General features: G+C 47.2%; 1 protein-coding gene across 1 annotated transcript in view; it reads left to right on the top strand.

Moving 5' to 3' along the window:
- Positions 1-9,274: 9,274 nt before the first annotated feature.
- The window catches only part of LMTK2 (lemur tyrosine kinase 2), an 85,095-nt gene continuing 81,528 nt past the window's right edge, over positions 9,275-12,841 (top strand). Inside the window, exon 1 of the mRNA XM_012731995.1 lies at positions 9,275-9,527. Within this exon, the coding sequence (XP_012587449.1) occupies positions 9,434-9,527 (94 nt within the window). The 5' untranslated portion in view covers positions 9,275-9,433. The remainder of the gene's footprint in view (positions 9,528-12,841) is intronic.

The following is a 12,841-nucleotide window of genomic DNA, read 5'->3' on the forward strand; positions in this document are numbered from 1 at the left end:
TAGCTGCTTGCAGCTTTTTGTCTTTTCAAGACCCAGGACACAGCTGGCATTGGTTCCTGAAGCCCAGGCCTCCTCTGCCTTATTCCTCCTGGTGGCCCCACTGGCCCATCTGCACTAAACCAAGTCTCCCAGCTCATGGGCAGCAGCCTCAGCTCTTTAGGAGGAGGGGTAAGCAGGGGGGCGGTACCCACTTCCCCTAAGGGAAGGAGGTGGGGGGAGGCAACAGCCATGGGCCCAAGTGAAGTCGTTGGCAGAAAATGAACCTTGTCACAAGCCCTTTCTGCTGCTGCAGATCAAATACTACCCTGTATGCATCATCCTTGGGAAAGAAAGATCCCGTTCCTGGTTCCTGCATCTGTGATGTGAGCCAACCTCCAGCTGTAGAGGCTTTTTCTGGAGAGTGATGACATAACACGTTGGGAGTGCCTGCAGGTCACCCTGCAGAGCTGAGTGCCGGTGAGCAGCAGTGTTTGAATTTTTGTGGGACTTGTTCCTGGGAGCTCAAGAGAGGGACACACACATGCTTGTCTCGCAGAAGAGTTCTGGTTTATGGCTACAACTGCGTGTGCAAGAGCCAGTGAAAAGGTCTATGTCTAACCAACACTGGCAATTGCAAAGACAGTCACACCTCCACCTGCTATTAAATAATGAAGTCCCATTGAGCTTTAGAGAAGGATCTGATTCTAGCTGATCCTGTCGGCAGATGTTGGAGCTGTCCTAAACAGCAGCAAGTGCAGGTGGGCAAGGGGCGTGGGGTGGAGGGGAACCGCTGCGAGGCAGCCTTCCGGCCACAGTCCAGCCCTGAAAGGGACACGAAGAGTCATGGGCCCATGGTTACCCAGAGGACCCGGGCCTCAGGCTCTGGGCAGCTGGGTTTTAGAGGCGTTGTAGCCTCACTTGTCATGTGTGGGGTCACATGAAGTACTTGTTGGGGTGGGGGTGAGGGGCAGATGGAAGTGCTACCTTTTTGTTTTGTCCCGATTTCTGTGACCGGCCACAAGGAAGAAAGACGGGAGGCAGAAAGCCTAACAAGTAGTTTATCGCTCCCAGGTAGCAGCTGAGACGGAGCTCCCCAGGGTGGGGTCCACAGCTACTGCGAGGGCTGTAGGGGAAAGTGTCTCTTCTATAGGTTTTTGGTTCAGATTCTCGAAAGGTGGCGTGTTGCTGTGCACCTGGATGCAACGCCCAGTTCGTTCTGATCCTTGTATCGTCGCCCGTATCTGGTCACATGGGTAGCTGTTGTGTTACTGCCCCTATCTGGTCACACTCAACACTTTTGTGAAAACTTCACAGAGAACCTTGGAGTGGGGCAGAAGCTTCATGGAGAGGGGCTTAAGAAAAATAAGACAAAATAAGACGGGAGTCGTCCTTCCTGGCTGTCCCTTTGTGGGACTCCTCGGGGCCTCCCGTGGGGCAAAGTGGGTTGCAGGAGGAGGTGGAGGGGCCCAGGTAGGTGTTCCTGGAAGAGCTTCTCCTAGGATTTCTGCTGCCTCAAAGCTTCCAGGCCTGACTTCCTGAAATCCCTGCTGGCCTAGCACCCAGGATGAGCCAGAGGCTGACACACTGCAAGAGCTGCTTAACCTGGAAGAGCCCCAGGTCCTGCTGGGCCTGCCCTGGGCCACGTGCCTGCCTCGCTCTGGTGAAACTGCCCACCTACACCGACAAACTGCCTGGCACTGCCTCATAGGCCGCCCCCACTGTCCTGACGGGGCCGATACAGGCGGTTACCCCTGACGTCAGCCTCGGCTTTATAGGCTTGTGGCATGTGTCCTGTGACTACAGGGGAAGAGCAGCCAGGCGGGGCTTTCCAAAACAGTCCTGGCTCAGCTTGTCCTGAAACAGCACGCCTCTCCTGGGGCACGGCCGTGTCTCCTACTCACGCTACGGCCCCACATGCCCAGCCCACTCCTCTGCCGGAATCACTATGGAGTGGTCGACAAGGAGCATGTTTGATTAGAACATGCGCCCTGCCCTGGAGAAGCCTGTGGACACAGAGGTCACAGAAGCCAGCTGTGACACAGAGAGCAAGGGGATGCACCACAGCCAGGCCTGGGGAGGAGGCTGGGGAGGATTGGGGAGCAGCCTGGGATGGATGGAGGTTACTACTGGCGGGAACAGCAGATGTAAAGGCGTGGAGGGCTGGAGCTCAAGGGAACTGGAAGGAGCAGGGCCGGGGGGCCTGACAGAGGCTAAGAAAGGGCTGTGGCCTCGGCCAGGGGGCAGGCCCTGGATGGACAAGGGCCACTCCCTGTTTTAGAAAGCGCAATGACACACAGATCTTCGTTTGGGAAATGACTGTGGAAGGTGGATGGGGCCAGAGGGCAGGGAGGGTGAGTGACACAGAGACCCTCAGAGCAGCTGGGGAAGGCGGGGTCACGTCTCCCAAGCTCAGCCCAACAATCAGCTGGACAGTGGGGGTCAGAGGGAAGAAGGTGGGTGGGGGAGACATGGGAGTGGACGAGGAAGTTGTGTGTGACTGATTTTCCTGAAAAAGCCTCAGGTACCACACGGAGAAACCCCACCGCTGCCCCTGTCCAAGCCCTGGCTCTGGCTGACATGCTACACATCAGCTGGGCACGTGGTACTGCGGCCCGGGGCCCCACAGCTTCTTAACAGTGGTTCCCTGAGGTGCTACTGATGCCAGGTGCCTTCCAGCAGTGGGGTGTTCAGGGGATGAAATCAGCAGGTTTGCCCTCGAGGGGCTTCCGTTCAGAATGGAGGGGCCAAGTGATATGTCAACCAGCACTTGCACTTAATGGAGTGAGAGCTAAAGGGGCTGATGTCAGGGAGGGGCCAGACAGCCACTGGGGTCAGAGGTCAGGGAGGCCCTTTGGCTGCCCAGGGAGCTGACACGTGGGGATCTGGGGGACCGGAGGAAGAAGCTGCACAGTGAGGTTTGAGGAGTGGCCAGCAGCCTAACTCCAGTTGGGAACACAGAAGAGTAAAGTGACAGTGGACAGGAGAACTGTACCATGGGAAGAGAGTGTGTGCTTACCACAAGCCAGAAATGGAAATGGAGCTGCCCCCCAGGCCCTAAGGGAGAAAGAGGAGGAACAGTGCCCTGCCCACCATCCTGCCACCTCAGCCCCCCAGGCCTCGAGGGCTCTCTCAGATTCCTCCCTCCATATCCAGATTTAACCTGTCTAGTTCCTTCTACCAGTTTCCACTGGTAGAATGTGTCCACTTGGACTCATTAGAGATGAAACACTTAAAGGCCATGCTCTTTCCTCCACCTGGAATTCTACCTGCCTCCTCCCTTTGTTAAGCTACCTGCTGTTCATCCTTGGGATTGCTGCTCACTTGTCACCTCTCAGACAAGCCTTTCCTGATCCCCAGGGCTGGGTCAGGCTGTCATACACACAGACGGTTGCACCATCACAACAGTGCATTCACAAGTAGGCGCTGTGTTATTGGCTGTGGGATGTCAGTCCCTCCCAAAGAAGTCACCTGCCTCATCTATCAGGGCACCTCATGCCCAGCATGCAGGCAGTTGATTCTCCATGAGTGCCTAGGGCCTGGCTCAGAAGCAACTCCCCACTCCCCAGGTGCTGGCTGCACCAACAGGAAGGAGCAACTGACATTCTTTGCAGAAGCCTGAAGTAGCCCGGATCACTGAGGATCTTCTGAGCCTCTGAGCGCTTGCACAGGCCTGAGAAGGGGCTGAGAGCAGTCGACAACCGCAGATGAGCTGGGAACAAGGGCTCAGGACGTGGACAGTGGAAAGGCCGCCAGGGAAGTCTGTGACAGGATGAAGTGACTGTCTGTACCACCTGGGAGGATGGCCCTGCCCTGGCTGCTGGCGCCCAGATGGTGTGTCTGGGCTATCGTCTTCGTAGTGGGGAGACGACTTCTTCCTATCAAGAAGGCACATGCAGTGATGTAACTGGGAAAAATGTGGTCATGAGTCTTCCTGCCTTGTGTACTTATGAAAATTCCGTAATTTTCTTGAGAATTGCTTTTTAGGTTGCATTACAAATGATGTATACTGGAAGTTAAATAATTAATTTGTTGATTTGTTTAGCACGTATCTGTGCCTTACTTTAGCACTTATTTCTGTTCATTCATTTGTTCATTCATTCACCTTGCCATATTAGGTGTTCCTTTCACCCTCCCCCCCACCAAGTGGGTGGTGGCTCATGCTTCTGAAACTGCACCTGGTGAGCTGTCCCTGATTCAGAGAGCTTTAGACAGGATCTAGAAGGCAACAAAAGGTGCTCAGAAAGAGAGCTGACACCTCTTAAACAGATAAAGATGGTTGTCACCAGGGAGGAGGTATATGGCTTTTATTTAATTGACAGAGAGCTAGTGGGTTGGACTTTTAAGTTTCATGTTCTCCTTATTTGTCTAAGGCTGGATGAAAGTAATGAGACACAAAAAGGATTAAATTTAGCAAGGGGGCAACCAAAAAGACCTGTACAGGGTAGCATTGTCACCACTAGTTTTCATAATAAAAGACTGGGGGTTCGGCCCTCCCTGGTGGCACAGTGGGTTAAAGCACAGCACTGAGAATCTAAAGCCACTTCCTCATGAGTTCAATTCCTGCCTGTCCCGGAGGTGACCACATGGCGTGGCAGACCTCTCCTGACCGCCTGCTGCTCCCCTCAGCAGTGTACTTCGTTGATCTGCCTGTTCTGCTCCCCACTCTGTCTCTGGTGAAGCCTCTCGCCACCCCTGAGCCTCTGGCCTGTACCCCAGTTCTGTATGCACAAATAAATAAATCTTAAAAAAAAAAAAGACTGGGGGTTCTGTTTACCAATTTAAATACTCACACCAAGGCTTATTTTAAGATACAGACTTGTCATAGTGGGGAAGAGATGTGTCATAATATAGTATTAAACAGTATGCTCATCATATAGTCACAATAGACACAAATAATCTCAAAATCATGGATAATAGTACAATGCAGAAAAGCAATTAAGGATCAGTAGCTTTTTAGTATTTATCTCTTTTGCTTTTATTTTTTATTTTTTTCAGTGTGTGGGATAATCACTTTCATATTTTGATGCAAGCAGGCAGGTCAGGATGGTGGGTGGATGAGGGGGGGAGAGGGAGGGAGTGAGGGAGGTAGGACGGGAGGAAGGAGAGAGGAAGATATTAAATAAAGGACAAATGAAAAGCACATCCTGGATGGTTTCACAGCATTTGTGCTGCAAATGGGGTGTAGCACACTCAGTTCCTCTTTGTTGGGGAGGGGATTTTGGGGCAGGGGGTCTGGACACTTTTCACCAAGGCCCCAAAAGTAGGTGAGAAGACACAGGAGAGAGGAGACACTTTGGGCTTCTCAGGAAAGTGGGCCCGCCTTGGGGAGCCTGAGCCACAAGGAAGCTAAGGCAGGGCTGCTCCTTGGGGGAAGCCTTCGGTGTCTGTGGGGTTGGCCACTGAGGCTGCTTTTCTGCCCCTCCCCAGGAGGGCATGACCTCACGCCTCTTTGATCGATTTTTGAGTTGCTTTTTGTAGATAGAGTGATGAAGTGGTTCATCTTCATTCTTTCCTTGTGGATTATCCCAGCACCATTTGTTGAGAGACTATTATTTCCCATTGAATTGTCTTGGCACCCTGTTGACTACTGATCAACTTTAAATATTTAAGTTTATTGATAGACTTTCAATGCTATTCTTTTAAAAAAAGATTTATTTATGCATATAAGAACTGGGGTATAGGCCAGCTGTGCAGGGGGTAGAGGATTCACTAGAGACAGAGTGGGGAGCAGAACAGGCAGATCTACTGAAATCCCCTGTTGAGGGGAGCAACAGGGCAGGCAAAATAGGAGAGGTCTGCTGTGCTATGTGGGTCAGCTCCCTGGCTGGGGATCAAACTCATGCTGCAGTGGCTGCAGGTAGCTTCATAGTGCATGTCTTCCAGTTGTTTTTGAAAACTGAACATTTGCAGTCATATAATGTGGCAACTCTGAAAATGAGTTTTCCCCGATGCCCTCTTTCCCTGGGGTTTGTATTATTTTGTTTGTTGTTACTACACCATTCAATTGTTTAGTGACTTTCTTGGACTAATTCTGTACAGTCTGTATTTTTTTATTGTGTATGGCCACTGACATCTCTGTTCAGCTAGCTTAGTGGTCAGGAATATTTGCACAGAGATTTCCTTAAATGCCTTGAACGGAATGTCTCCCCGATTTTGTTAAGAATCTGCATATGGAAAAAAAAGAATCTGCATATGTGTTGAGACCTGCCTTCAGTGATCCAAGCTTAAAATTCTACCTTAGCCTTTCTTCCTGCTTGCACAGTCTCAATATTATCTAGAGATGAGAGATCTGTGTTTTCTCATGTCTTTTTTGGGCATATGCACAGCTCTGCCCATGAACACTGATTTTTAGATTTCTAGTCAAAAATTATAAAGTCCCCATGACATCTCATCCTCCAAATTTTTCTCTTTTAAGTTTTTGATCAGTCAACTAATATTAGTGGCTCAGAAAGCTGTGGTATTAAACAATTGCCACTGGTTGTTTTCAACAAACTGAGGAAAGAACTGTTGGTACTGAGTGAGTTCTGAGTCATGTTCAGTAAAGAGAGTCCTGGAAATGGCACCTTGCTAAGGAGCGGCCTTGGAGGTCAAAAAGTGATGGTTCCCTTGTGATGCAACTTTGGGGTGATCCCCAAACCGGTTCTGTCCCCTCAAGTGGCTGCTAGGTTGCTCATTTTCATGCAAATCACTGTTGTCAGGTTGCTGATTTTCAAGACTACCCTCTGGGGAGAGAAAAATGGGACTAGCACAAGTGAAAATGCCATGAAGCTCACAATTCCTAGGGAGATTCACTTTTCTTTAGTAAACACTCCTCATGTTGCTAACATTTAGCTAATTTCTAGAGTTTCGCAGAAGTTGATTTTGACCATTTTTGCCAGTGTTCCCACTGTTTCCCATTCAGGAAGTGCTTTTCCTACTTACCAATTTATTTTTAAAGCATAGCTCATGTCTGTCCTTTAAACCCACTATAGTTAGCCCCTAATTTATCATGCTGCAAACTAGGCTGCTTCCAGAGGCAGAGGGGGTGGTTGGTTGCTTAGGGTATTAACCTAGAAGTTTTAAAGTTGTGAGAATTAACTTTTTTGTTAGTATCATTTATTTAATAGCAAATTTATGCCATTTAATTTTAAATAATGGCTGTGTTTAACAACTGGCATACAGAATTCCTAAAGATTTAAGAGTTGCTTTCAAGTGCCGTCCCCAACTAGCCTCAGTTTCTCAGTGACAGGCCCCTCCGGGAGGTACCTATTTAATCAAACTCAGCCCTGCAATCATTTAGGGTATCCTCTGGTTCCAGAAGCTCAAGCTCATCCAGTATCCAATGAACTCTGTGTCTGCCAGCACCAGTCCCTAGGCAGAACTGGCAGGGTAGACCAACTGATGGAAGGGTTTTCCAAAGGATGGGCTTGGCATGGAAGAAAAATTGGAAAAAGCTGAGCACATATGAGAATGACTATGGTACACTGAAATATATTACATCTAATTTTAGGGAACAAATCTCAAATGATGCCAGAGGCTATTTTCTGACTGCTATGGGAAACTAAACAAGCAAACAGACTTTCGTTTGTTTTGTAAATTCTCTAACTGGAAGCCTTCAAGAGTAGCACTGGGGCAAAGGTAGAAGTAGTCAGGTGGGTGGTGGGGAAAGGTTTCCATTAGACACTCTGTGAGGAATGTGAACCTTAACCCCTGTTCTGTGAAGAAAAGAAAAAAAAATGTTTTGAAAACTTTTGGGCATGCTCAAATAATAACAAGCCTGTATGGGGATTGTGGTTTGACATGTTGTTGGGGTGTACTTTAATTATGATTAACAACCACAAGTATTACGAGGCAGGGCCTTGCTTGGGCCAGCACTGCTGCAAGCAATGACTCCTCCTGTATTCAGCAAGAGCATTCCCTGGCTTCCTCAAACTCAAAGTCCATAGCTTCCTGATAGCAGTAGGACAACAGAGTGATTGTATCTATTTTTGAGAACTTTGCCTTCCTTTCCTTTCCTACACAGATTATCAGAGAGGCATGGATGCTCTAATTCACATTTCACAGTCCAGCTCTTCGTTTACATAGGTGTTTATTGGCTTGTGTTAATCTATCAACAAATATTACCTTGATTTTGTTTGCGTGTCTGTCCCTGAGTTAGTGTGGCACAAGGCTGGCATTTAGGATGGACATTTGAGGAGGCTGGAGAACAGGGGAAGCTTCCTTGTTGCTGGTTAGTAGAGCCCTATCTGATAAGATTCAAATCTGGGCCTCTCATGCACAAACTGGACTACACATGCTTCTCCAGAGAAGCAGGGCATTTCCCCACTCCTGAGCCTTTGCTGTGAATTCTGCCTGCAAAGTACTTTTTCTACTGTTTCTTTAGGACTATGATCTTTCCTTACTTGGTGTTGGGCCCGTGTCTCTGGGAAGCAGGGAAGATTATACTTGGGAGCTCATCTCTGCTGTCATTCCTTTAGAGAAGGCCACTGGGAGCCAGGCCTTGTGCCAGCCCCTGGGACTCTAGCTGACCCTGGCACAGCTCTTGTCCTCAGGGATCTTATGGCCACAGGAACAATAAAATGTGACAGCTTGGCTAGCCATCCAGGGCTGGGTACCAGAAAGTGCTGGTTGTTTCTTTTGGGATATAGGGAGTGACCTTCTTAGATGCAGTCATGCAGGTGAGATTGACAGAAGAAAGGGAGTGTCCCTGGTGGATAAGAGGACAGGAAGGACACTCGGCAAAGGGAATAGCTTAACTTCAGGAGCTGAGTCAGTGGGTGTCGAGGAGAGAGACATCCTTGCTGAATTGCAGTAAAAAACCTGTTCTTTGATGACCGAAAAGATGTGTAGGTCATCCTAAGGAGAAAAGCCTAAAACGGGTATGGACAAGAAAATAAGCAAAAGAAAAAACCTGCCAGTTTGTAAAAATATTGGGGGAAAAATCAGTACAGTTTCTGGATGCTCTTTATGGTCTTCTTTATATGCCCTTATATTTATAAATTAAAAATAAGTCGGTATTACCTATTGCCCACGCACTTCTCTGCCTGCAGGGGGCGCACTTTCGGCCACCTTCTTTCAGCCAGGGCGATAGGCGTGGCCTTCTGGTCAGTGTGGGACAGTCGATTGGCTGGTTGGATTGTCTATCACAGAGTCCCTCCCCCACTTTACGTCACATGACGCAGCCCATCATGGCGGCGGGAGCGCGGCTGCTGGGGCCCGCGGCTCCGCAGTTCTGCTGCCGTTGCTGCTGTTGAGAGGCGGCGGTAGCGGCGCAAGCTGGTGGGCAGGCGGGAAGCATGGTGTTTCTGTGGCCAGAGTGGCGGGTGCGGACCAGGAGCCAGGCTGAGGTTTGGCTGAAGCGACGTGTGCTCAGGAGCCACCAGCGCGGGTGCCGCTGAGGCAGCGGCGAGAGGCAGGACCAACTGACGGACTGAAGGCGACTGGAGAGCCGGCCAGGGGCCGCGCTGCGGGCGAGATGCCGGGGGTGCCGGCGTGGCTGCTGTTGCTGCTGCTCCCTCTCCTGACCGCCGGCAGTGCCCGGGCCGCGCCACTTCCGCAAACAGGTGCAGGTGAGCGGCCCGCGGCGGGGCCCGGGCTGGGGCTTCGGGGATGCTGCGACCCGGGCGGCCGGGGCCGGGGAGGAGGCGGCAGGCCGGGTCTGGCCTTGGCGCCGAGGGATCGGAGGGCTGGAGGCCCGGGGAAGCGAGCATTTCGGAAGATTTCTGCCGCAGGGGCGTGGGGTGGGGGTGCAGGCTGCCTCTCAAGGGCCGAAGCGGGGGCGAGGCGTTGCGGTTGGGGCTGAGGAGGGTGGCGGGCGGCTTGGCGCGACCGACCCCTCCCGGGCAAGGCTGCAGTACGGGTTCTGGACCTGTTGCCCAAAGGTCCTTCCCCAGCCTGTATCCATTCCCGGCAGTTCTGCTTCCCTTTCCAGATGTCATCTACCTCCTATGCGTTTCTCACATCTTATAAGACCGTTTCTTAGCCCCAATCACGTTTAAATGTAAATTACTTGGAAAGCAGTGCGGAGTTTCCTTTGCTTCCTGCGACTTATTCTGAAGTTGTAAATTGATTTTTGAAGCTGTGCTTTTTATTTCAATCGAATCTCTGGAGATTAGGAAACAACTCTTTACTATGTAAGTATTTCTATTTTAGGGAGCCAGTGATTACAGTAGCAGCCTTTGAATAACTATTGACAGAACCACCGAAGGGTGACTGAAGTTTCTATTTTAGTTATGTCAGTATGTAAGTCCCCCCAGCCCCCCCCCCCCATTTTCGCTTGTGGCTTTTTTACCTAGATAAAACTTAAACCCAGAAGAGCCAAATTGGGTCTTTTTTTAGGGAAAAAATAGGCTGATTTGCCTTTATCATCTCTCTGCTGCTTATCTTTGAAGTGAGGGAAGACTGAAATTGCATACATACAGAAAATTTTAGAATGAGAAGAGACCTTAAAGAACATTTATTCCAATTGAGGCCTTGGGGGGTCAAATAACCTACCCAAGGTGACACTGCTAAATGGTAGGCAGTCACAGCTGAAAACCAGGTCTTAAATTCCCCTAGTTATGTGATTTTTCTACTTCACCACTTCAAATCTTGTAACTCTGTAGGCGTAGGAATACTCTTGAGGTCAAAAGTTATTTTAGAATGCTGTTAATTGGGTACAGAATGTGGAAATTACTGTTCCTGGTAAAGACATATTTTTCAAACACATCTATAATGGAAGATATATATATATAATTGTTTTCAGAGCTATACCAGGTTATGTCATTGAGTGTCCTTTAGTCGCATATTAGCTGTTATCATTGCACCATATAATGTATGGTTGAATGTCTGCCACTACCTTGGATTAAATATTTGTAAGGTGAGTTCTGTTTTCTGATCTGACAGATAGGAAGAGTGAATGTTATTATAACTATATCAGCAGCCCAGCTGAGAATCCCAGAAAGTACTTGGGAAGTTATGAAAGACTCTTTGGAAAGCTGTTGATGTTGGTATTGGTAGATGTGAATTGATGAAATTGAAAATTAACACTAGAATAGTATAGTGGATAAAGAATATTTATGTTGCAGAAATTCAGGTAGTTTCCTGATGATTTTGCACTTAGTCAACTTTACATGTATTTTGAAAAAAATTCTTTGCGAGGTCCTATGTGTTTGTCTGTATATCTTAGTTTTTTGTTATTTTATGAAGATGTGACTAGTCAAACCGTAAGTTTCTTTGAAGTGTTATAAAACGAAGCAATCCAAAAATTTATTCACAAAGAGAAATATAAAATCTTGATATAAAACAAAAAAAAATTGGTAATTTATGGTAGATTTACTTCTGGACTCCCCAGAATTCAAGATTCTAATGCGTAGAGGGTATTTCATTGGACTTGTAGCCTGTGAATGACAACTACCATGGAAGTTCTGTGGAAACGATGTGCATTCATACGTAGATCTGGTTGCTTGTCTTTGCATCAAAAAGAGGTTATCCTGGTAACAGATGTACTGTTGACTGAGATGTATTAGCCAAAGAAGAATAAAGAAACCTTTGAGCTTATATTGATATGTGAGCTCCCAGGTTAAAAAAAGGAATCTTTCTTGAGGTGTAGAGTAGTTAAAAGAGCTGTTAAACATTGAAAGTCTAATAATTCTTAAGATTTTGATTATCTGGAGACCCTGACCATTTTCAAATTAAGAATAGACCCACTTGTGTAGGATCTTTTGCCTCCTCGTCCTGTTCTTTCTACTTAAAGTTCAAACTGGTTAATAGTGTTCTGGAGCAAGCATGGCTTAGCAAAAATAAGTTGGAAGAAATACTTGAATTTTATTCTTCACCATCTTGTTTGCATGGTGAAAGAGATGAGGCATTTAGTTAAAATTCAGCATTTCAATTGAAGTTTGTATATTCAAGGTTCTTATTATCCAAAAGCATTTCTAATTTTGAAATGGTGTATGCCCACCGGTTCATAATAAAGCTTTATAAACATGTGGATTGTCTTTGTCCATCAGGCAAGAAATCCTGTGCAGATGAGCACATTTAGTCAATCTCAGAATTTCACTAAAATTCTTGGTTGAATTTTGTTGGGCTTCTCTTTACTACCCTGAGAGCCCTTAATATTCCCAGGAAACCTGTTTTCCTCAGAGTATGTATTTCTGCAAGGTCTCTTGTTGAACCCCATTGGGAAGCTTATGTAAAGGGAGGAAGTCCACAGTTTTCACACACAGTTGTCACCAAACTAAGGTTATAGTTAAACAATTATTTTCTCCAGATCATCCTTCTCTTAGAAATCATCTCTGTGCCTTTTATAAGAGTCTCAAGATTTATATCATAAGGAAAAATGTACTTATCGGTGTGAAGTCATTCCTCTAAGTTTGTTATAATATTAGGGTAGTGGTTAACAAGGAAACCCACTTCTATTGTTCTGTGGCATATTAGGTCACAGAGTACAGAGGAAGCTTTTAGCAGTTCCAGATAAAGGACCTCACGGAAGTCTATGAAGCCAGTGGGACTCAGCTACTGATTAAACAGCAGCTTGTGAAACTAGGGCTCTCATTTTAAAAAATTAAACAAACAGACTTATTTTGAAAAAAATTCTGAGGTAAAGGAAGTGCTTTCTAAAGTGTGAGTTTTTGTGTTTATTTTTAATAGTTTATGAGAAATAAAAATTATTTCAACAGGCTTTCATGCAGATTATTTCAGGATTTATGGCTATCAGGTTTGAGATTTGATTTAAGTTGGTAATGCCGTTATTGCTCTCACAGGGTGATATTTTGGGGCTAACTAAATGTGCTCATTTGCATAGTAATAGGAAGCCTAACAGTTTTGTAGCTGATCTGCACTGAAGTTTATCAAATCTCTACAGTTTTATTGATACTGATATGCTGACTGCAATTCTCTTGAA

The sequence above is a fragment of the Condylura cristata genome, unplaced genomic scaffold (genome assembly GCF_000260355.1).
Source record: "Condylura cristata isolate star-nosed mole 26May11 unplaced genomic scaffold, ConCri1.0 scaffold00032, whole genome shotgun sequence".
Classification (NCBI taxonomy): Eukaryota; Metazoa; Chordata; class Mammalia; order Eulipotyphla; family Talpidae; genus Condylura; species Condylura cristata.